Source organism: Heterocephalus glaber, unplaced genomic scaffold (assembly GCF_053883595.1).
Source record: "Heterocephalus glaber isolate CG9 unplaced genomic scaffold, H.glaber_assembly_v1.0 deba00001532, whole genome shotgun sequence".
Lineage (NCBI taxonomy): Eukaryota > Metazoa > Chordata > Mammalia > Rodentia > Bathyergidae > Heterocephalus > Heterocephalus glaber.
The window spans coordinates 17,137,655-17,160,294 of NW_028258330.1; the positions used below are offsets into that span (position 1 = coordinate 17,137,655).

Consider the following 22,640-nt stretch of genomic DNA (forward strand, 5'->3'; position numbering starts at 1 on the left):
GTTATACTAGACGGGAATTCTCTGAGGCTCAGGTCTCTGACACCATTTGATGGCTCTCTGGCAGTGTAAGAATTCACTGGTCTAGAACTTCCGATCCTGGGAGGGAGTAGTTACCTTGATCTACTTTCACCTGCTTGAGAGCTGGTTGATCTGAAACTGTAAAGAGCCTTTTGTTTTCTTTTTATGGAAAGAAGGGTACTGCCACCTTTGTGTTGAGATGAAAGGAATCAGGGCCTTTGAAGTCCTGTCAGTTACTTATGTCACTTAATGGTTTGTTGACTTTTCTTAACAATCCAGCACTTCCCTGGGGCAGCTGACTTGAAAGAAATGCAGGTTTTTGATAATACAGGATACAAAGACAGGACAATGAGTCAGATAAATGAGAAACATAGATCCAAAGTAACAATATTTGTCACTGGGTTTGTACAGGATTTTTAATGTGATTGTAAAATGTAATCTCAAATACAGTAATAGAGTCATTAATTTAACTTCTGTGGCTTAAACATTGTAACTATAATTGGCTCATATTGTTATAGTCAGAGCTACAGAAAAATAGTAACAACTTGAAGCTATGACTGACTATGCCATTATAAAATATTCATAATCGTCCCATAAAGAAACTAGGCTGTCATATTCTCTGCACAGAGCAAATCCAGCTTTTCATAGACCAAATCATGACAGTGCTCTTCCTGTAGATGTTCGAGATGTTTCCATGAAAGAGGTGAGATATGGATACTAGTCATTTTTTGCTGCCCAAATGGCTTTTGGCGCGACTATTACAAGTTGAGAGGGAAGGAAAGTCAGAAGGGAGGGATGGAGGAAGAGGAAATTTGAAGAGTTGAGTTCCCTTTCCTCATCATCATGAGAACTGGACTCATCCTTTGGTTTTTAATTTTGTTTTCTTTTATAGTGAAACTCTTTTTTTTTTTTTTCTGAACAAAATCTATTGAATCTACTATCTAAATAATGGGCTTCAGCTTTCAACAACATGGCATCAGATCAGTGCAACCCTAATACTGATAAAAGCAGTACCTGTATGTGGTCAGGGAATTTAGCTCAGTGGTTCTGCTGCCTGCCTCATAAGCACAAGGTCCCGAGTTCAATCCCCAGTACCAAAAAAAATCCAAGTACTTGTGTGTGCTGGGTAAAATGAAAGAACTGTAATATTAAATTGATCACAAAGTGAAACTGAGAAATCTCAACCTTTAGAAGCTGGTGCTAGGGCCAGGGATTTAGCTCAGTGGTTTTGCCGCCTGCTGTGCAAGAACAAGGACCCGAGTTTGATCCCCAGTACCAAAAAAAAAAAATAGAAGCTGGTTCTACAAGTGAAAGTCTCAGCCACTCAGAGGGATTTAGGGCACAGATACAGGTTCTCACGGCTTGGGATGGGTATTTCAATTTCTGTATAGGGATAGGAAATAAAGCTTTCTGGCCCATGTAAAGCAATAAACCACACTGAAGCACCTGCCTAAGGGTAGAAACTGGCACAGAGGCCATATCTGTTTAGGGTTAAGCAGGGAACAGAAAACCTACCCATCTTCCAGAGAAAGCAGGAAGGACATTTATCCTAGAGTTGGGTTCTGTGGGGAAAAGAAAAGTCTTTGTTGAGACAGAACAACATGTAGATAGAAACTTAAATGTCTTATGTGATTAGGAAATCCTGAAAAAGTGAAGGAGAAACTGGTCCGGGACTACAAAACCTGTGAAGTCCTAGCAATTGTACGTAGTTGCAAAAATCTTAGAGGGAAATTTTCACAACCAGGCAGGCATGGGCTTTCTGTAGAAAACAGTAAACACCTGAAAAATGAGCTTCCGAAAAAAATTACAAACGTGTGAGTTTGTGGACTGCCCTACGGGACACAGGCCCAGCATGCAAGAGAGTCAGTAATTATGGGAAATAGAACAATCTGAAGAAACCATAAGTTCAGTATGTTTAGAATCATTAAGTAAATTTTAAAAGCATAGTAAAGGAAAACAGGCAATATTGAAAAGGATCGAAGTCTTCTTATATCGTGCAGGTTTGATGATGTGTGTACCAGTGCAGTGGTGTAATTCACAGAAGATCACACTGTACGTGTTAGGGGCAGATGCCCACCACATCTTAAAGATGGGGTGTGCCATGCACAGGTAGGGGCCAGGGATGTAGCTCAGTGGTTCCACCGCCTGCCTCACAAGCACAAGGACCTGAGTTTGACCCCTGGTACCAAAAAAAAAAAAAAAAAAATGTACAGGTAGGAAGTGGACCCTAACCTGCTGACCCCAGCTCTCTGGGCCTCAGAGTGTCTCTAACAAGCTCCTTTCCCTGATGAGCAACAGTCTTCTGAAAAATAAAGTCCAGCTTGCTAGCAGGGCATTCAGAGTCTCACCCCGAGCCCTCTTATCTTCTTGCTATTTTTTTTTTTTTTAATCTTAAAACAGGGTCTCACCACATAGTCCAGACTCAGGCCAGCCTCGAATTCTAGATCCTCCTGCCTCAGCTTCCCATGCACTGAGATTATAGGCATGTATCTGCATATTCAGCTATCTTGTTATTCTGGTCACCACCTTAACCCACGTGTGGAAGAGCTGCAACCACAGAAAGTACCCTCTCCCCCATTTCTGTGACTCAGCACAGTGCCTAGCCTGCAGCACATGTTTAACAACCATTTGAAGGCCTGTGTGGTGTATGACCATAACCTGTAACCCCAGCCCTCTGGGAGGCTGAGACAGGAGGATCAGGAGTTCAAGTACAGCCTGAGAAATGTAGGCACTTTGAGAGACCCTGTCTCAAAATTTAAAAATTAAATAAATAGAATGGTCTTAGAAATTATCTCAGTGCAAAGGCCCTAGCTTCAATCCCCCAGTAAAACTCGTGTGTGTGTGTGTGTGTATTCACATGCATGCACACACACACATGAGCTGTCTGACTCACTGTGTGCTTTTCATGGACGATCCCCACCTTCTCTCCTTGCTCTGCCAGTACATTTTCTTCATCCTTTATTCTCAGTTTAACTGCAGCAACCTTGAACTCCCCACTCCCCACACCCTTGTCGCCTGACTTGCCGGTCCCCACTGCATTTATTTATTTTGTGTTTCCCTCTGAGGAGTCCAGAGACAGCCTTCCTCTTATGGGAATCACCCACCTCTGCCATTCCCCGTCCATCCCACTCACCCCAGCCTCTGGAACACAAAGAGGAGCAATAATTATTGCCTCCTTAATGTACTCAAGCACCTGGAAGACAAGGGAACCGGAAGGCGTTAGTGGAAGGGGTCTGAGCTCTTGGCTCCTCCTAGACTAGTTAACAAGGCCAGAAGGGTCCCTCGCTTAGTGCTAAGGAGAAACATCTGGACACCTAGGACTAACTCACGACCTTGTAACCCACATCCTTTGGTTGTAGGCTGTGTCCTTAGATTTTATTTTAAAATACTATTAATTCCTCAGAATTGAGTATTAGACAATCTGTTGAATTATATTAACTTACAACTCAGTTTAAGTGCACAGTAGTTTTTCTTAATCTTGGAAATGTTAGCTCTCTGTGATGTTCTTCAAATTTATTTCATAATTTTCATGTAATATTCCCTCTGAAACACTTTGGTGTTTGTTTGTTTTAATATGAGAGTCTTCTCGCTTATCTTTGTGCTAAGGTAGCACATTCTAAGCTAAGCTAAGGACAGACTAGTACTAAACTACCAGAAAATGTGCCCAGAGTTCTTTCTTCTCTCCTCGTGTTCTTGGGAGCAGAAGTCCCCTTCCCAGGTGGATACCCTGATCCATCCCTGTTTGTTTATTTTTTTGTTGGTTTTGTTTTGTTCTTTTGTCTTGGGGGTTTTTGTTTGTTTGTTTTTGATACTGGGGATCGAACTCAGGACCTTGTGCTTGTGAGGCAGGCGCCCGAACCACTGAGCTAAATCCCCGGCCCCTATTTGTTTGTTTTGAAACGGGGACTTTCTATGCAGTTCTGGCTGGACTTGAACTCACTATGAAGCCCAGGCTGGCCTCAAACTCACAGCAATCCTCCTGCCTCACCCTCCTGAGTGCCTGGCTAGCTTATCTCTTTTCTCTCCAGGTCTGTATCCTCTTTCCTAACCTCTTGCTCACACTTCCTGTTTGGAATAATGCAACCTTGAGACCTGCTGGAGGCACTCACAGCCATTTCTACATTGGAACACAAAGTTTCTGGCCCTGTAGTCCCCTCCGTTGGATAGCTTCCTCCAAAATCTTTTTTGAGAAGAATTTTTTTTTCCCAGTACCAGGGATCAAACTCAGGACACTGTGCTCCCCCAATCTTTTTTAATAACACTAGAGTCACTAGAGCTGAGCTATGGACTTTGGAGGCTTCTGTGGCTCCTTAGGAATTTGGTGGTGGTTTACCCTAAGGCTTCAGAGGAAGCTGCAGAAAAGATTTTCCTGTCTGTTAACTGGAAGCTTGTGCTGTGCTGTCTGTGTCAGCAGCTTCTTCTCAGGCCCAGGAAGTATGTTGCCTTCTCAGATGTTGCCAGAGTCACGTAGGTTTCCCACACAGAGCAAAGGGATTTATGGAGCACTTCAGCTATGCTAGGCACTGTGATAAGCACAGCATTCACATGACCTCTTTCCGTCCTCTCAAGCTGTGTTTGAGTTCGAGACTGCTACTGTTTCCTCCACGGAGAGGTGGCCACAAGGCCCAGGCAGGCAGAGGGGGAGAGCCAGCTTGTAAACCAGGAGGCCGAACTCCTGAGCCTGTGTGTTAACTTCTGCACCGTGCAGCAACAGCTGGTACACATCTGAGCCTGGCTTTTAGAAGCCAGCTACTGGGCTGGGGTGTATCTCAGTGGTAGAGCACAAGCTCAGCAGCCCAGCCCCCAAAAAGAAATGATTTAGAAATTTGCAAATTGTTTTCAAAAAAATAAAGAATACGTTCTCCACAGGGCCCCTGAAGCACCTCGAGCAGCTCAAAATTTGCGTTGTGCTCTGCAGTTCTGAGTGGCTGTTTAAATGTTTACTGTCCTTTAATTTGCAGGCCCAAGAAGCTAGTATTAAAAGGTTTCAAACAATATTGGTTCGTCTTTAAAGACACATCTATAGCCTACTTTAAAAATAAGGATCTTGAACAAGGGGAACCGGTAGAAAAACTAAACCTCAGAGGTAAGAGCACCCTGCAGCCCTCTCCCTGTGACATATGGCAATTCAGCAGGCAGTGTCAGGCGAGGGTCCTGCCAAACCAGGCGAGGCCTGGTTCTAGAGGAACCTGAGCACCACAGCTGCAGCTCTACTTCCTTGTGGAGTGTGTGCCTCGGAAGTAGCACAGTACATGGGTTATTCTTGTTCTGCTGTCCTTTCTTAGTGTGTCTGGAGTCCAGGAAGAGAGGGCAGTTTGAGTCCGTAAGTGTAGCACACAAGGCACTGTAAGATCTTGTGTTAGTTAACTTTTCTCTCTTTGCTGAAACAAAATACTGGACACCTAAAGTTAAAGGGGAAGGGGTTTATTTTGCATACAGTTCATAGAGGTTTCAGTCTATAATCATCTGGCTCCAAGATAGGGTTGGCAAACAGGCATCACAGAGGAAAAACATGGTGCACACAAAGTAGCAAAAGCAACAAGAGACCTTAACAGTGTCTTTCTGCTCCTTTTATCTGATTCAGACTACCAGGATTAGGATGGTGCCAAACCAATCACTCATGTGTAGTGGTTTAACACACGCCCTTAATCATAGGATCACACACTAGATTCACCCACCTATGACCCCCTGAGGCTTTGGGGGACATCTAGGCCCAAACCATAACAGATCTTCAGCTTTCTGAATTCAAAAACAGTTTTGTCTGGGCTGGGGTGTGGCTCAGTGGTAGAGTGAGTACTCAGTGTACGTGAGGTTTGATCCCCAGCACCCCAACAAAGAAAAAAGAGCCAAGAACATTTATATTTACTTCAGTGTCTTGTTAGTATCTATTCTGATTTCTTTTTTTTTTCCCCCCTCGGTACTGGGGATTGAACTCAGGACCTTGCGCTTGCCAGGCAGACGCAGTGCCACTGAGCTAAGTCCCCAGCCCCCCATTCTGACTTCTGAAAGCAACTGTGAGTGTACTGAACTGGGGGACTATCTATTACTGAAATATTTAACCAGTGTGCCCAATTCCATCATCACTGTGGCAGTCAGAGAATGACCTCTGCTTTGATCTCTTTAAAGTTCATTTTCAGAATTCTTCCTGAAAGCTAGGATAGCCAATCTCATCCTGAAAAATGAATTCAGTTTTTTTTTTATTCAAGAAAATCATTTTTCTTTGTCCATGGTAATTGTTCGTAAGTCTTATTTAGTTTTCCTTTCATTAATGTTATTGCTTCTTCCTCCATTTTTTAGAAGAGAACCACATTTGAGGGGCTTATATTTTTTAAGTTTTTGTTTTAGATGTATCCTTGATATATGATTCCTCAGAAGCATTTTGCCCTACCTTCTGTCCTTCAGGCTGTGAAGTTGTACCAGATGTGAATGTAGCAGGGAGAAAATTTGGAATCAAGTTACTAATCCCTATTGCTGATGGTATGAACGAAGTGTATTTGAGATGTGACCATGTAAGTAGAGTACAAAAACCTGCAGTCACTTCACCTTTATTAAGCTTAAGAGCAAGAATAAACCTATTCTAAGTTGAAAATACTATTAAGTCAAAAATGTATTAAGTACAGCTAACCTGAAAACATCCCTGCTCAGCCTGCCTTAAACATGCTCAGAACATTTATGTTAACCTAGAGGCAAAATCATCTAACAAAAAGCCTACTTTATAATAAAGCATGAAAAGTCTTGTATAGGGCCAGGGATTTAGCTCAGTGGTACCAAGACTGCCTTGAAAGCGCAAGGTCCTGTGTTCAATTCCCAGTACCAAAAAAAAAATAATCTTGTATAGTTTATTGAACACTGTACTGAAAGTGACAAATAGAATGATTGTATGTGGTATTTTTTTGTACCATAGTAAAGTTAAAAAAATCCTAGGTCAAACCATGGTATTTTCTCAAATTAGAGCATTGTTGTGTCAGCTATTGCTGTGCAACAAATAGTTACCAGGTTATAAAAACCTAATGACAATTCCCTTCTGAAAGATCTGCAGGTTGGCTGGGGGATCTGATACTCCGCACTGGTGTAAGTTGATCAGATCTACTTTGAGCCACAGGCCTGATCTCTTTGCCACAGGTTGAACTGATTTTCTTTCTTGTGGGCCCCAGGCTGCCTGCAGGAAGCTCTTGTCATAGTGATAGAAGCATGAGAGGGCATTGGGCCACAGGTGTGGCCTCCTGAAGCTTAAGCTTGAACTTCACCCACACACCATTGGCCAAAGCAAATCATGAGCGTCGGTGGAAATGAAGGGATAGAAATTATACTCTGTCAACAGGCTGTAAAATTACATGGAAGCATACGGATACCAGGAGACTGAAGATTGATGCCTGGAATTCAATGCGCCACCCACTTGCTACTCTGAGGAATGCTGTTCAACAGCCTACTTCAGCTGCTGAGCACCATCCCTGTTCTCTCTCTGAAGTCAGAAATGAGTACAGATAGCTGGGTGTAATCCTGTAACCCCAGGATTCTGGGATGCTGAGGCAAGAGGATTAGCATTCCAGCCCAGCCTGGGCCACTTAGTGACTTAATGAGACCTTGTCTCAAAATGAAAAAAGGCTGGTGTTGGTTGTGACTCAGTGATCAAAGCTGCTCCCCTGTCCCAATCCCCTAGTATCTAGAAACTCAGCACAGCTCTCCAAAGCCATTGTTGGCCGTCACATCACTGTTAGCAGCCCGTTCCTTGCTGGCAAGTTGACAGCTTTGTGTTTTGGAGCCACAGCCCTGCTGTGTTTGGGACCAGATGGCTTTGAGCTCAGATTTATACTTCTCAGCCCTCTCGCGTTCATTGCAGGAGAACCAGTATGCCCGGTGGATGGCTGCCTGCATCTTGGCATCAAAGGGCAAAACCATGGCAGACAGCTCCTACCAGCCTGAGGTCCTCAACATCCTTTCATTTCTGAGGATGAAAAACCGGAACTCGTCATCTGAGGTGGCTTCCAGTCTTGAAAGCATGGACATGAACCCAGAGTGTTTCGTGTCTCCTCGGTGTGCAAAAAAGCACAAGTCTAAACAGGTACTGCTATCTCTCATGGGGCCATGAAAATGAAAGATGGAAGAATTCCATTTGATTAAAGCCATTATCATGAAACTTTGAGGATGCATTGGGTATTCGATGGTATTATAAAACTACAGTTACTATTGTTAGAGGTGACCGTACTGCTCCCTGAACATGGTGATGATGCCAGATTGAGCTTAATTATGAATAAAATTTCCAGGCGTGGTAGTGAATCCCTGAAATCCTAGAACTCAGGAGGGTGAAGCAGGGGGATCACTGTGAGTTCCAGACCAGGCTGGGCTACATAGTGAGTTCAAGGCCAGCGTGAACTACATAGTGAGACCCTGTCTCAAAAAAACAAAATAAATAAATTAATAAAATTGCCAGGGATTTAGCTCAGTGGTTCTGCCACCTGCCTCATAGGCGCAAGGTTCCAAGTTCGATCCCTGGTACCAAAAAATAAAAACAAAACAAAAAAATAAGGGAAATTAAAGTTTTTTTAAAAATAAAACAATAATTTAGTCCCTACAAATTAAAATTATGCTTCCCTAAAGATGGGTTAAATGTTGGAAGATGATTTTATTGAAGTAGAACAACTATCCATGAAGACTCCATGGACCTGAAAAAGAGATCAGAGCTCTTCCCTCTGCATGAGTGTACTAAGCACGTGTATTGACTGACTTCATTCCTCCCTCTCCCCAGTAATTTTTCACATGTTCTAGAAAAAGAGGAGAAAGAGAGTGACTGAATGAGAGAACGCATTGTCTTTAGAGAACTGCAGTCGGGCTGCAGTTACTGTTCTCACTGGGGATCGTTGGCTAACGGGGTGTGGGTACAAAGCATTGTGAATGTTGAGGAGAGTTTGGTGTCTACTGTTTCTGCTCAGCTGGCAGCCCGGGTCCTGGAAGCCCACCAGAACGTTGCCCAGATGTCCCTTATCGAAGCCAAGCTGCGGTTCATTCAGGCCTGGCAATCCCTACCAGAGTTTGGCCTCACCTACTACCTTGTCAGGTGACTGCAACCTTCTCTTCTCACCTTTCCCACTTCCGCTCGACTCTGGTGGCTTTCTGGAAGCCCAGTTTCTTCTCCATCCACAATGCAGAACTCTTCTTATTTTAGAATACTGCCCTTTCACAAACAGCCCAAACACTTTTTTTCATAAAAATCTTCCAGGCCTGCTGTTCCAATGCCAGCACCTCGCGAACAGCTAAATGTTCACAGGCAAGTGTTCGAATGTCTAAGGGAGGTTTTATTCCTTTAGGATAACTACTCAGCAAAACCTTTAGGATAACTACTTTAAGAACAATCAGCATATGATTTTATGCAACGTCTGACTTTCTTTCTTGTCAGATTGTATGTCCCACCACGTCTCACAGTGTGGCTTTGCAGAGTTCTTATGTTTTGTTTTTGTTTTTTGGTACCGGGGATCGAACTCAGGTCCTTACGCTTGCACAGCATGTGGCGAAACCACTGAGCTAAATCCCCGGCCCTGAGTTCTTATGTTTTGAATCCTAATTATCCCTGTCCTGTCCACCCAGCAACATGAGGTAGCGACCCTCTTTCCGTTGCACTCTGATGATTTCTGCTGAAGATTTTTTTTTTGTAGATGGCCCATTCTTTGCCCTCGTGTATTTTACGGATGAGAGCACTGAGATAGAGAAAAGAGCACCAGTGATTCATCCAAGTTCACCTCCTAGTGAGGGCCAGGCCTCGGTGTCCTTACTGATAACCCCACTGAGCATGACGGCTTTGCCCACCCCGCACAATGAGTGCTTTCCAAAAATGTGTCCTTCGGTGTGCTTGTAAATTGAACTTTTTTCTAATTCAACAGAGAAGACAGATGGTGCTCAAGCAAAATTTATTCTTCAGCCTGCAGTACAAAAGCGACTCTGCCGCTTTCTCATTTTACTACTTGGGAATAGGAAGAATGGTTGACATTTTAAAGAATCGACTTTTACAAAAGTACAGTTTGCATTGTTGCCTTTCCTCTTTTCCAAAAATCATGTTCTCTAACCTCTGCTGGCAGGAGTATTCATTTAGACTTTTCTATTCACTGAGGCACCTCATTCAACTTCTGTCCCCAGTGTTGTCCAAACACGCAACTCTTTCTGCTTTATTTACCCCAGCAAAAAAGTGAGAAGAGGGGCCAGGGATTTAGCTCGGTGGTTCCGCCGCCTGCCTCACAAGCGCAAGGACCAGAGTTCAATCCCCGATACCAAAAAAAAAACAGAGAGAGGACAGAGTTGTGCGGGACAACCATAAATTCTTATGCATACTTGTACATGTATACACACACACACACACACACACACACACAAACACACCTGTAACTTTTTTTGATTTGTTTATTGGAGGTTTTTAAAATAAATTTTATTTTATCCTATTCCCCCCCTCATATTTGTTGGTTTTTTGAGACAGGGTCTCACTATGTATTCCAAGCTGGCTTTGAACTCACTATGTAGCTCAGGCTGGCCTAGAACTCCTGGCGATCCTCCTGCCTCAGCCTCTCGAGTGCTGGGTTTACAGGCATGCACCACCACACCTAGCTTGCCTGTAATTCTGAAGCCAGCCCCAAATGGTAGAAAGAATATGGACACTTGAGCCAACCAGGCCTAGCATCCAGTCCCTCCTCTGCCTAGGCTAGTACTGTGGCCCTGAACATTTCTACTGAACTCACCAAGCCTGGGCTTCTGTACTTGCTCAGTGGGTTCCTGGCCCTGCTCAGAAGCCAGAGAAACAGAAACAGAGCAAGTCCAGCGCCTGATAAGTGGTAAAGTGTGGAGAACCTGAGCAGGCTCCTAATGAGTTACCCCTTTACACCCTACCCCCTCATCCCCATATCTGGAGTATTTATTTCATATATTCATGATCCTTACCCCTGCCATTCAGTCAGGAACATTCTTTCTGTGCAGCCCACAGCTGTGCCCCAGTGGCTAAAAGGTACTGCCTCACAGAACTGTGCTAATTTTGAACGGATTGATTTGATGCCCGATTTCACTTTCCTCTGAGGTCAGTTTCACTCAGTAATTGCCTGCATTCTTCATAGTCTCTTTATCTCAGTAACAAGTCTTCCTACTGTAAGTTGGTCCCTCATATCCTTTCTTCTGAAATAACCTAGAAATGTTGTTGACTACTCTTTAAGAACTTGTTTTGTTTTGTTTTGTTTTGGTATGGGGCATCGAATTCGGGTCCTTGCACTTGTGCAGCAGGTGGTGAAACCACTGAGCTAAATCCCCGGCCATAAAGTTTTTACCTAGTTCTTTTTCATATCTGCTAGATCACCTTTTTACCATTTCCTGTTTGTTTGTTTGTTTGTTTGTTTTTTGGTACTGGGGAATCGAACTTGGGACCTTGTGCTTGCGAGGCAGGCACCAGAACCACTGAGCTAAATCCCCAGCCCTTTTAAGAACTTGTATATGAATGAACAGTTGCTTCTCTGAATCAGTATTATTTTTTCAGGTTTAAAGGAGCCAAGAAAGATGACATTCTGGGAGTTTCATATAATAGGTTGATCAGAATTGATGCAGCCACTGGGATTCCAATTACAACATGGAGATTCACTAATATGAAGCAGTGGAATGTCAACTGGGAAATCCGGCAGGTGAGGGGAAGTTTCTGGTACTCAGTTTCTTTTGTTTGTGTTTTTGCAGTGCTGGAGATGGAACCCAGGACCTTGCACACCCTAGGCAGGTGCTCTGCCACTGAGCAGCACTACCACCTGTTAATGTGTTCCCCCAGAATTGCAGATTATTTTGACTTTAAGAAGGTATCTTTATATTTACAACTAACAACGCCCAGGAATGTTGTAATTGTGTGCTAAAATAATCATGTGCAAATCCAGGCAGTTTCCTAACAAGCACAGGCCAAGTGTTCCGGTTTTGCTTTTGGTGGTGGTGGTTTTTGTTGTTGTTGCTGTTGTGGGGGGGTTTTGTTGTTTTGTTTTGTTTTGCTCTTGAGACAGGGTCTCACTATCTAGTTCCGGCTGCCTTGAACTCACTGTGTCGTCTAGGCTGGTGTCAAACTTGAAGCAGTCCTCCTGCCTCAGCCCCTCAAGTGCTGGGATTACAGACCTGTGGCACCATGCCCCACAGGTCAGATGCTCTTATTAACACTGCAAGTTGGCTGCAGACTTTCCACACACAGAGACTGTGAAATCGCTGAGCAGTGTGTTCAGTTTCATTGACTCAGCCTAAGATTCAGGTTGATCATTACTTGATAAGTAGAACCGACCTGGGATAGAATTGCTTTACAAAATAAGTCCAAATAGGCCCTGCCATACCAGCTGCCAAGAGATCTAGCTGATCAAGAGCCCAAAGGCTCAGTTGCCGACCTGGACAGCATTCCAGTGCCAAGAGGGAAGCTAGTGGAGGGGGAAGGTGAATAGAGCTGACTGAGAAAAGAGACCTACCCCTTTGTGTGTGTATATATATACATTTTTTTTTTAAACAAGGTCTCACTAAGTTGCCCAAGGTCTCAAACTTGAAGTCCTCCTGCCACAGCCTCCCAGAGTGCTGGGATTACACCATGTGCCACCATGCCTGCCTTACAATTTTTTTTTTAAGAACTCTGGATTCCTCTCAGCAGCACTAATAACCATCTGGGCACACAAGTGTAGAATAAAGGTCAGAGATCTATGTCCCCTAACGCAACAACTCTAAAACCTTGATGCATCTAAGATCTCCTAGGCCATGCCCAAGCTCAGTCAAATCCAAATCTCTGGGAGTGGGGCTGGGCACTGTTGTTTTGAAAGTTCCGTGGTGATTCCAATGGGAATGAGAGCCAGTGATAGGTAGTGCTTAGAGTTTATGATTTTCACCTCGGAAGGGGCAGTGGCTAAATGAAAATTCAGGTGGACCTTTTATTCTCCGTTAAAGAGTGCAAAGCTCCCTGCCCCTCCACAAGGGAGGGCTTGGGAATTTCTTGTATCTAAACAGCCAGACAGACAGAGACAAAATATCAGGTATTATTGAAAAATACAGAGATTATTTGTTTCATTATTACAGTAAAAGATAAATTGCCTTTAATGCCCCTCAAAATACTCCTCAGTTTGAATAAACTTATTCCATTGTTGTTGCCACTTTCTGAAGCAGTTCTGGAAGTCCTCTTTCGTGAGTGTCTTTAGTTGTGCTATCCTGGCTGCCTGGATATCCTGACTCGATTCAAAACATTTCCCTTTCAAAAGTCATTTTGACTTTGGGCAAGAGCTAGATGTTGCACGGTGCCAGATCCAGTAACTGAAGTGAATGAGGACCCACTATAATGTTTTTATTTGACAGGAAAGGCCATAATTGTTTGATCAAAAATTAGAATGAATATTTAAATTTTTTAAATTCACTACAGTAAAAGACATATTGCCATTAACCACCCCAACATATTCAAAATACTTCCCCCTAACTTCGAACACACCTATCTTATCATCTGGGCAATGTGTCTTACTGTAATAAATTTTTTTTTATTTAATAATTCACCCTTTTTCAATCACCTTTTTCAATCACCCTTGTACGTGCGTTCTGGGAATATTTTACCAGATGCGCATCAAAGTTGAGGTCACAAGAGGGCGCAAAGAGCGAAGACCTGGCTTCCGTCAGTGTGGAATGGAAGGGGTGGTTTTCTGTGTGGTCGGGTGTATAGGCATCTCTTAGCCACCTCAGCCACTTCAGCCCCAGGGCCCAGTGCCAGCAAGGCAGCAGCTTTCTCGCCGTTCCTTGTCTGAGTTTAAGCCTCCCCCGCCTTCCTCTTCCAGGTGGCGATCGAGTTTGACCAAAACGTCTCCATTGCGTTCACCTGCCTGAGCGCGGATTGCAAGGTCGTGCACGAGTACATCGGTGGCTACATTTTCCTGTCCACCCGCTCTAAGGACCAGAATGAAACGCTCGACGAGGACCTCTTTCACAAACTGACTGGTGGTCAGGACTGAGAGGAGGCGCACCCTCCCTGGGCAAACGGGATTCGTGGAGCGTGTAGACCTGCCCAGTGTGTGGTTGGACTAATGGACAACAGATCCACTACAGGACTCCCGAATCCTCACCTCATTTCAGCACACTCCAGCACACCTCTGTGCTGACCTCGCCCTGTGCTAGCACCTCGCAGGGGTCTCAGTTGTCTGCTTTGTACAATGGGTGGGTGAGAAGAGGTGGTGCTGTCAGGCTGCTCCAAGGCCTAGTGTGGAGCTACAGTGATGGCGCATTCGCTGGGGGCTGACCTTGTGTTCACCCGCCTCACTGCCAAGTCAGTGCCAAAGAGGAGGGAAAAGTCACGTGTCAGAAGTACAAATCTAGTCCACAAACTCAGGTATGAAGAGAAATAGGTCTTTCCTTACTGAAGTAGGTGTTAGCCCCGTCCTGTCTATACACACTTTCTCCTTGGAGATAGAGGAGTTGGGGTGGGTGGGTATTGGTACCAGTTGGCACCAGAGGTCAGAGTGACGATCTTCAGCATCATCCTTTATTACAGTGACACCTGCCAAGGTGACCACTGACCCACATGGTCTTGGGTGCCCCTCTCCTGTTTCTGCTGTCACCCAGAGCCCCCGTTCCACTCCTAGGGATCCCACTGATACTTTCAAGTCCTTCTTGAAGGCATGAGTGACAACAGGGGCAAGGAAAGTCATTGTTCAACCCAGATCCACATCTCAACTGCTGTTGCTCTGGATGGAGGCCCCGGGAGTCAGGCACAGTTCTTTGTTCATAAAAACCACCTCCCAGCAGTTCCCAAGGAGTCCAGTCAGGGCTCCATCCAGCTGGTGGAGGAGCAAGGCTATCCTCAGAGACAACCATGTTCATGGTCTTCGAGGTAGGGAAAGACTCCTGGGCCCCCATGTCCTCCTGGACTTGCTGTGATGCCCAGCCTTTTCCCTCAAGGCCTTTGGCTTTTATAAAACACAAGCCAGTACCAGACCCTTTCCTTCTCTGCTTCCTGCTGTGTCATCCCACCTTAAGTCTTCAGCATGAGCCAGTTAGCAACCTCCTGAATCGTCACATTCCATTTTGGTTTGTTAGTGGTGGGAGGAGTGAGTGAGTTTGGAGAAGGTGAGAAGCAGGACTAGAAATATCAGATATTTTATTTCTTTATAAAATATTCTGCTGCCACCCAAAGAACCTGAGTTGGAAGGATAAGCCAAGGGCTCCAATTCCATTTCCAGTTCTCTTCTGTTGCACCCCTCAGGGGCCGGGCCAGGGCCCTGATGCCCACCAGGCCCAGCTGTTGCCTTATTTCCCATAAAGCTACCTGAAAAGCAGGATCTCAGCGAGTCCAGGAGCTGCACGGACTTAGCCTTCGGGGGACCCGTGACCTCGGGCCAGAAGCTGCCCTCTGGGAATTCTCTGCTTAGACAGGACTATTCCTGAAGTTCACAGGCACCAGCTAAATTACTGAGACCTGGCTCAAAGCTCAGACATGGTTTTAGGTGTGGAAAATTTGTTTCCCATCATATAAAATCCTGTGCTAGGCATACTGTGCTGGACTTGGTGTTGGTCATTTCTCTGTAGCCCAGGGCTGTATTAGTTTGAACCTAGACAGGTCTTGAAGATCATAATGGACTCCATAAAACAGCCAAGGAGAGCAACAGCTGATGTCCCACACCAGGCCAAGTCCACTCCCCTCCCTTAGCTTTTCATGGTGGGCTGATCTTGCCAGGGAAACACTCCCCGGAATTGACTGGTTTTCACTAAGCTTTCTGTTGGTTACCACTTTCAAGAGAGCGTTTCTTCTGTAATTACACAGAAACATTGCAAAGGAATAAATAAGTGGGGCAAAATGACCTTAATCATGCTGTTCCAAAGAACAAATCCAAATTTTCCTCCTACACTGGGTACAAAAGGTCATCCGACTTCCTATGGTGAAATTTTAAATTAATGTGTGCCTTTCAACACTGTTTGCTGTCTTATCTACCCCAGATGCTGCGATCTGCATTTTTTTATTTTACATGACTTTTTGAATTAAAAGGTTTATATGGATGTGAATATAGTCCAGTTTTGTCCTGTCCAACTTGCCATCTCTTTAAAGGCAAATGAATTCTGCTAGAAAAGAGGCTTTTTGGGTCTGATGCGCGCACCTCTTCCTGCCATCCCAGGTTCCAACGCAGGCTGGGGTTCCTCCGAGGTCACTGAGATAGAGCCTCATGCAGCCTCCAAGGCTGGTGGCCGAATATTGAGGGCACTTCCTCACTTTGGAGCTAGGCAGGTAATGTAGGTAATGACACACGGTTCATAGATGCTGTACTCCTTCCTGCCATTCGCACAGCAGCCGTAGAGGGTAAGAACACTTGCTGCCTCTTTCTATAGAGAAAACAGGCCCAGAAGGTGGTTAACTTGCTCAGAGCCTCATGGCCCATGAACCAGGCTCCAAAGCCAGGTTCATCTTAAACCAGCAAACCCCACCCTTCCTTCTCCAGTGGTGCTGGTGCCCCACTCCTAGCCCGGATGTGGCTTCCCCACCTCAGTTTCCCCACAGCAGGGTCAGCCTGGTAGAGCAGCCAGAAGACAGCAGCTGCTCCAGAGGAGCAGGAGAGTTAGCTAGGAGAGGAGAGGGGACTGGCAGGTCTGGGAGTCACAGAAATGAGGAGCTCGAGTATTTTTTAATTTTTTATCAGTACATGTTTGTAGTACATAATGTTTACATTCTTGTGGGGAAGTATTTTATTTACGGAAAGTCTTGAGGTCAGAAAATGAGATAACTGGGCTGGGGATTTAGCTCAGTGGTTCAGGCGCCTGCCTTGCAAGCCCAAGGTCCAGAGTTTGATCCCTGGTACCAAAAAAAAATAAGAAAATGAGCTGAGAAATTTGAACACTCATCTTTCGGTCATAGGCACCAGACGCAAGGTATTTTGCAATATTCACTTTCTGAAATCACTTAAAAGGTATTTTTAATATACTTACAGGATTCTTTTCCTCTTCTAGGTTCAGAACCTCTGTTCATTCGCATTATTTTCCCATACAAACCTGACTTTCTGGCCTCCTCCCTTCCCCACCCCAGTCTCCCAGAGGCAGAGGGGCAGGAGGAGGAATTTGCCCTTCAGCTTCCAGCTCCATGGACCCCTCGGTCCTGGCACTCAGCTGGGAGATGTGCACTTGGCTGTCACTTGTGTTAAGGGTTCCCCGTGTCTTTGGACATCACCAAGGTGGAACGACTGAGTGCTGTCGGAGGAAGGAGAGAGAAAGCCACTGGGCCTCTTCTCTGACCCCACAAACACCAGTGCTGCCCTGCTGTCCTTGGGACAGTAACTTCTTTGATGAGGAAAGTTTCTGGCTACTGGAAGGTAGGGCCCTAAGAAACTAAGCTATCCCTGTGCCCAGAGTTACGTGGAAACCAGGCTGAATGCCACCCAATCTGATGGTTTAGAAAAAGCTTCAGGAGCCTCCCAGCATTTGCCCACATTGCATGTGCAACCAAGAATAGGTGCTATGGCTTGGATTGGTTTTGTCTCCACCAGACGTCATGCGGAAATTTAACAGCCAATGTAAAGGGGCTGTGGTGGGTGAGGCCATAGAGGTGGTTGAGCCACCTCTTCACCTTCACCAAGGGTTTAATGTAGCTGACAAGAGCAGGTTCGTTATCCAAGAGTGGTTTGTCATAAAGCACATGGACCCTTGGTCCTATCCTCTCTGCCCACTTGTCCTTCTGCTTTTCCACCACGCACAGAGTAGCAAAGGCCTCGTAAACGCCACCACCATGCTCTTGGGCCTTGAAAACCTGAACCACAATGACCCTCCTTCGAGAGTCCCCATCTTGGGTCACCCGTTATAACCACAGAAGAGAGACTGAGACTCTGTGATGGAAGAGACTCCATAGAAAACACACAAACCAAACCAAATGAGGTTTCCCTATAGATTCTCAGGCTCCTAACAACTGGAAAATGTCCTCTCAGCAAAGCAGATTTGCCTCCTTCCTCTGCCTCCCTGTGTGACCTTGACAAGACCCCAAGTCCCCCAGTGCCTCTCCCCCTTCACTTGGTCCTGGAAGAGAGCCCTGTAGCTGCTCCTCAGCCTCCTGAAACAGAACTCTGTTTATCTCCTCCGCCCTGGAAGAGAGAAGTGAGAGCTTTGGCTGCTCCTGAGGTCCCTGGCTGCAAAATTGGGAAGGAGGCAGAGTCCTTAGTGCTGCCTTAGGAGCAGCAGACCTCAGGGCCCGGAAGGGTCCAAAACCCTAAGCTGTGTCCCCTAATGCAAGAGATACCACCATTAAAGGCCTTGATGACAGGGTAGGCAAATGAAGTGGCCCACTGGGGCCCAGTACCTGGCTGGCAAAGGAAACCTCACATGTGCCACTTTGGCGGTGAGGAGACAGCAAGGACAGCCATCCAGGCAGCACTGGGATGTGATGGTGGGGCATTCAGGGGCCAGGGAGCACTGGAGGTGGAGGTCTGACCAGATGCTTGCCAAAGGGCCCTGGATCTCTATGCTGCTGCTTAACTTCCTGAATGTTCGAGAAGAACCGAGATTGGCAGCCAGGCCAGCCCATGGGATCCAGTATTATCTTAAAAAGAAGAAAAACAAAATTCAGTACCAGTGTTTCTTTTCCAGGAGTTACACACATCCAACTTGAACTTCAAAACAGAAGCATCTTCACTGCTAATGAGAGTCAGGTGCCTGTCACTAAACCCACATGGACTACAGCTCGCTACTCCAAGTGTGGTCCTGGGCCATAGCATTTGTCACAGGTGCAGAATCAGACCAGGAGGGTCCAGGCAAGGTGCCCAGGGCACCTTGAAGAGGCCTTCACTGTCGAGGTTGTGCTGGTGCCAACACAACTTCGCCTTCTGGGCAGGCCCCTGGTTGTGTAACTTGAAGTGCAAAGTAGATTGACAGTCGGGACCAGTCAGATATGTCCCAGGGCGAGAGAGATGCCACAGGCTAAATGGCTGTGCCAGCCATTGTGCTGATGAGTGCCATCAGCTCTCACCTCTCCAAAGAGCAGTCTCGGTTATACAGCTAACACTGTAGGACCACAGGAGTCAGACAGCTCACACAGCAAGGGAGATCACAGGTGCGGCCCCTGAGTGCTCTCACCTGGTCCTCTGGTCAGCCACGGACTGTCAGCCCCATGACACAAATCAGGAAGTGTGCAGGGCTGTGCTGGCGATGGTTGGCACCTCTGTGGTCCAGGGCAGTGCTGTTTGCCTGTTCCTATGGTGCGAAGACCCTCCCACAGCCAACGTGACATCAGTGCACACAGGCCTAGGGTAGAGGTGAATATGCAGCTCCAGCAGAGACAAACCCATTGCAGCATGCAGTGGAACCGTGTACACAGAGGTCAAGAGACTTGTGGTGGTCACCAGCTAGAGTATGGAAAGCAAGGATTGGAGCCCAGACCTTTGTGACCTGCACTAGTACTCCCTGGATTTCCCATGGGAAGGCAAGGCCTCCTAGGCTAAGAGCCCTAGGTTGTCCCTGATTGTGATATTGTCCCGGAGCTGATTTTTCTAGGACCCTCTCTGGGGAAGGCCTTCTGAACTCCGTAGATGTTTTTCCCCCTTCCAGTTGCTTTAAGCTAGATTTCAGATGCTAGAATGAGACATTTTCTACTGAAGAACTCGAATCTTAACTCTTGACCCACTTGTCCAGTAGGACATCTGTTTGCTGGTCTGGGTCAGAGGTAGGGTCAGGGAGGCCAGGAAAGTTCTGCCTTTTTCCCAACAGAGAAGACACCGAACCCTGGCCCAAGACGCCCCGTGGCCCTCCCATCCCCACAGTGGGTTGGCCCAACTCTTGCTATTGCGTACAAATGGCTAAGGCCAATTCCCACCAGAGGCTGTCTTCCGAGGCTGAGTGAAATGTCAGAATCCTGACCTTTTCCTCTCTTCTTAAATGATTCTTTGAACTTTGCAAGTATTGAGTAATCCATTCCTAGTAAGTAACCCAAGCAAATTTCCCTCTAGGATAAGGAGACACAAACAGCAATGTGTTTGGAGTAGGAAATGTACTTGGGCTAGTTTGGTCAGGTCTGAGATCGCAAGGATTTGTGGGCCATGCCTGACCTAGTGGTCACATATTTAAGAAATACTACCTGGCTTAATATAGCTCAGAACTTAAAACTTCGGGGCCACAGTTTTCAACCTGTGTTCAACAAATCAATATACTGTGTACATACTATAATGTGTTTAACTACAATTCATATATATATGTGTGCCAGGAGGCTACATACTTTCAGCTTTTTGATCCTCCATGTCCAGCTTCTACACACAGTGTCGTTTTAATCAAGTTTTTGGGGTTTTTTTTGGTACCAGGGATTGAACTTGAGTCCTTGCGCTTGCACAGCAGGAGGCGAAACCACTAAGCCAAATCCCCGGCCCCTGACAATGTCATTTTAATGTCATCCCATGATTCAACGGGCTGCTGTGGCTCTGGGTGTTATGTCACAAGGCTTTAATTAACCACAAGGGAGATCGAAATACTTGGTTTTTATTCAAAGTAGCCATGGGCCTGACCAGAAATCAAGATTGTTTTAATGACAGAGAAAATGAGAATAGATACTGAGAGACAAGGCACTACAAAAGCTGCTGAGGTTACTACAGCATTTTGAACATAGCTTTGAAACAAGCAAGAACATCTGAGCAAATAATTCTATGATGCTGCATAATAAGCATTATTCACAATGTATTTTTAAAAGGGATAAAGAGAGAACAAAAGGAGGGAATAATTTGTTTTGTTATAATTGGAGGCAGATTAGGGGACACTTAGCCTTGGCCTTGAGGGTGACAAAGGGCTTGCCAAGTGGAGAGCAGGGCAGGTGTTGGTCAACCTGGCAGAGCATTGGTCAGCAGAGGGAGGGGACGTGTGAGAGTTCTTAGCCATTCGGTGCCAGGATCAGACGGGCACATTGGGAACAGGCATGTGGCCATGAAGGAGAACGAAAGGCCGGGCCCAAGTTAGGGCTCACGATAGCCCAAGGGCTGTCACACACTGTGGGCTGGCGCTAGGCCAGCAGAAATAGCAGGAGGCAGACTTGAGAGCTGTCTCAGAACTAAAATCAGCAGACTTTTATTTGTTGCCGGTCCCATTAGTTGCCTACCAGACCATTTTCCTTTCTTCCTTGATAGCAGAACCTGGTTTGGGCTGCGTCAATATGTCTAACCCCAGTTAGAAAATGATACATTGTTTTGGCCTACATTCACCATTGACAGTCCTATCCCTTGACTTTTCAGCTTTCTTTGCAGGTAAGGGGGTACATATAACCCAGTTGTGAGCAGTGAGGTCTCGGGGAGGATGCTGTGGAGAACTCAGAAATATTTTACTATCATGGTAAAGGTGAGATGAGCTGGTTTTCCTTCACCCTTCCTGAGTCTTCCTGCCCTCAATGTGGTTGTGATGTCTGGAGGTGCTAGTCATCTTGCAACCAGAGGTCAACAAGCCCGAGGATAAAGGCAATACACTGAGATAGCAAACCCTAAAACCAGAAAACGTCTGTGGCATTATGTATATGTGCTGCCGAAGCAAGCACACGCCTGTGCCATTATGCAGCAGGTGAAGGGACACCAGTAGCTGCCTGGTTCTGGACTTTTTATTAGGAGAGAAAAATAAATGAACATATTTAATCCATCATTAGATGGGTTTTCTACGACATGTAGCTGAACATCTTCCTAACTGAGGTAAAAAATGAACAAGTGAATCTGTGGCATAATGGGACAGAGGATCAATTCTGACCCTGCAATTTCATTGGTCAGCTAGGTGGATGGAAAGCCAATAAACAGATAAATACATATAAAGGATATCAGAGGAAGGGGAGGGCGGGGGGCCCCCACAATCTGTTTGGGTGACTCTGAGCTCTCCTCTGTGCCCGAGATGAGGGTCTGAAGCATGTGTGAACCTTCGCAATGGTGCAGCCCTCGACACTGCCCTTAGGGGATCCTCCACAAACCTCAGCCAGCTGATGCACAGTAATAGCCTTGCTGTCAATAAGACTTCATTATTCTTGAGAGAATGCAATATTTGGGACTCTCCAAGACTAAGTGAGGTGAGTTATGAGACTGTAATAAAGTACCTCAGTGAAGGGTTTGAAACCCTGATGAGTGTCTGTGTATGAATCATAACCCCCTCCTGAGAGCAGTCAGAACAAGAATCACAAACACGTTTTCAATACTGCAAGCATCAGTTTGCAAAAAAGGCGTTGCTAACCAAGTAACTTTACTAGGGCCAGGGATTTAGCTCAGTGGTTCTGCTGCCTGCCTCAAAAGCACAAGGTCCCAAGTTCAATCCCGAGTACCAAAACAAAACACTCAAGTAAATTTACTGAAGATGAATTTTTGCTAGATAATTTTTTTTAATCATTCACAAGAGCTGATGAGCCAAACATCTTCTCAAGTAGAACAAGCAGGAATTTTCCACACTCTTAATTATTCCAAGAAAGGCAATAATCTCGGAACACTAATCTCAGATTCTTTCTCAAATTTAGTTTGTAAAATTAATCCTAATTCCTCCAGCAATAAAATGAAAATAATAGCACGTGACTCCCACCTAAAAGGAGGGCGATCAACAAAAGCTATTCAACAACTCTTAGAATCTAAAGCACCTCTCATATGGATATCTTTCAGGACCACCATTCAGTTTAGCACACCTCATTTCTAATCTTTTAACAACCCCTG

General features: G+C 45.5%; 1 protein-coding gene across 8 annotated transcripts in view; it reads left to right on the forward strand.

Moving 5' to 3' along the window:
• Fermt1 (FERM domain containing kindlin 1) overlaps positions 1–16,023 on the forward strand; it is a 33,487-nt gene extending 17,464 nt beyond the window's left edge. For 4 of the 8 annotated variants that reach the window (XM_013070726.3, XM_021255042.2, XM_021255043.2 and 1 more), the window contains exons 10-15: positions 4,980–5,104; positions 6,421–6,527; positions 7,859–8,080; positions 8,949–9,073; positions 11,522–11,663; positions 13,806–16,023. In XM_013070726.3, coding sequence (XP_012926180.1) covers positions 4,980–5,104; positions 6,421–6,527; positions 7,859–8,080; positions 8,949–9,073; positions 11,522–11,663; positions 13,806–13,979 — 895 coding nt within the window. In that variant the 3' untranslated portion in view covers positions 13,980–16,023. The other 4 variants (XR_002393466.2, XM_087188677.1, XR_002393467.2 and 1 more) reach the window with 4 other exon arrangements.
• The last annotated feature ends 6,617 nt before the right edge of the window (positions 16,024–22,640 follow it).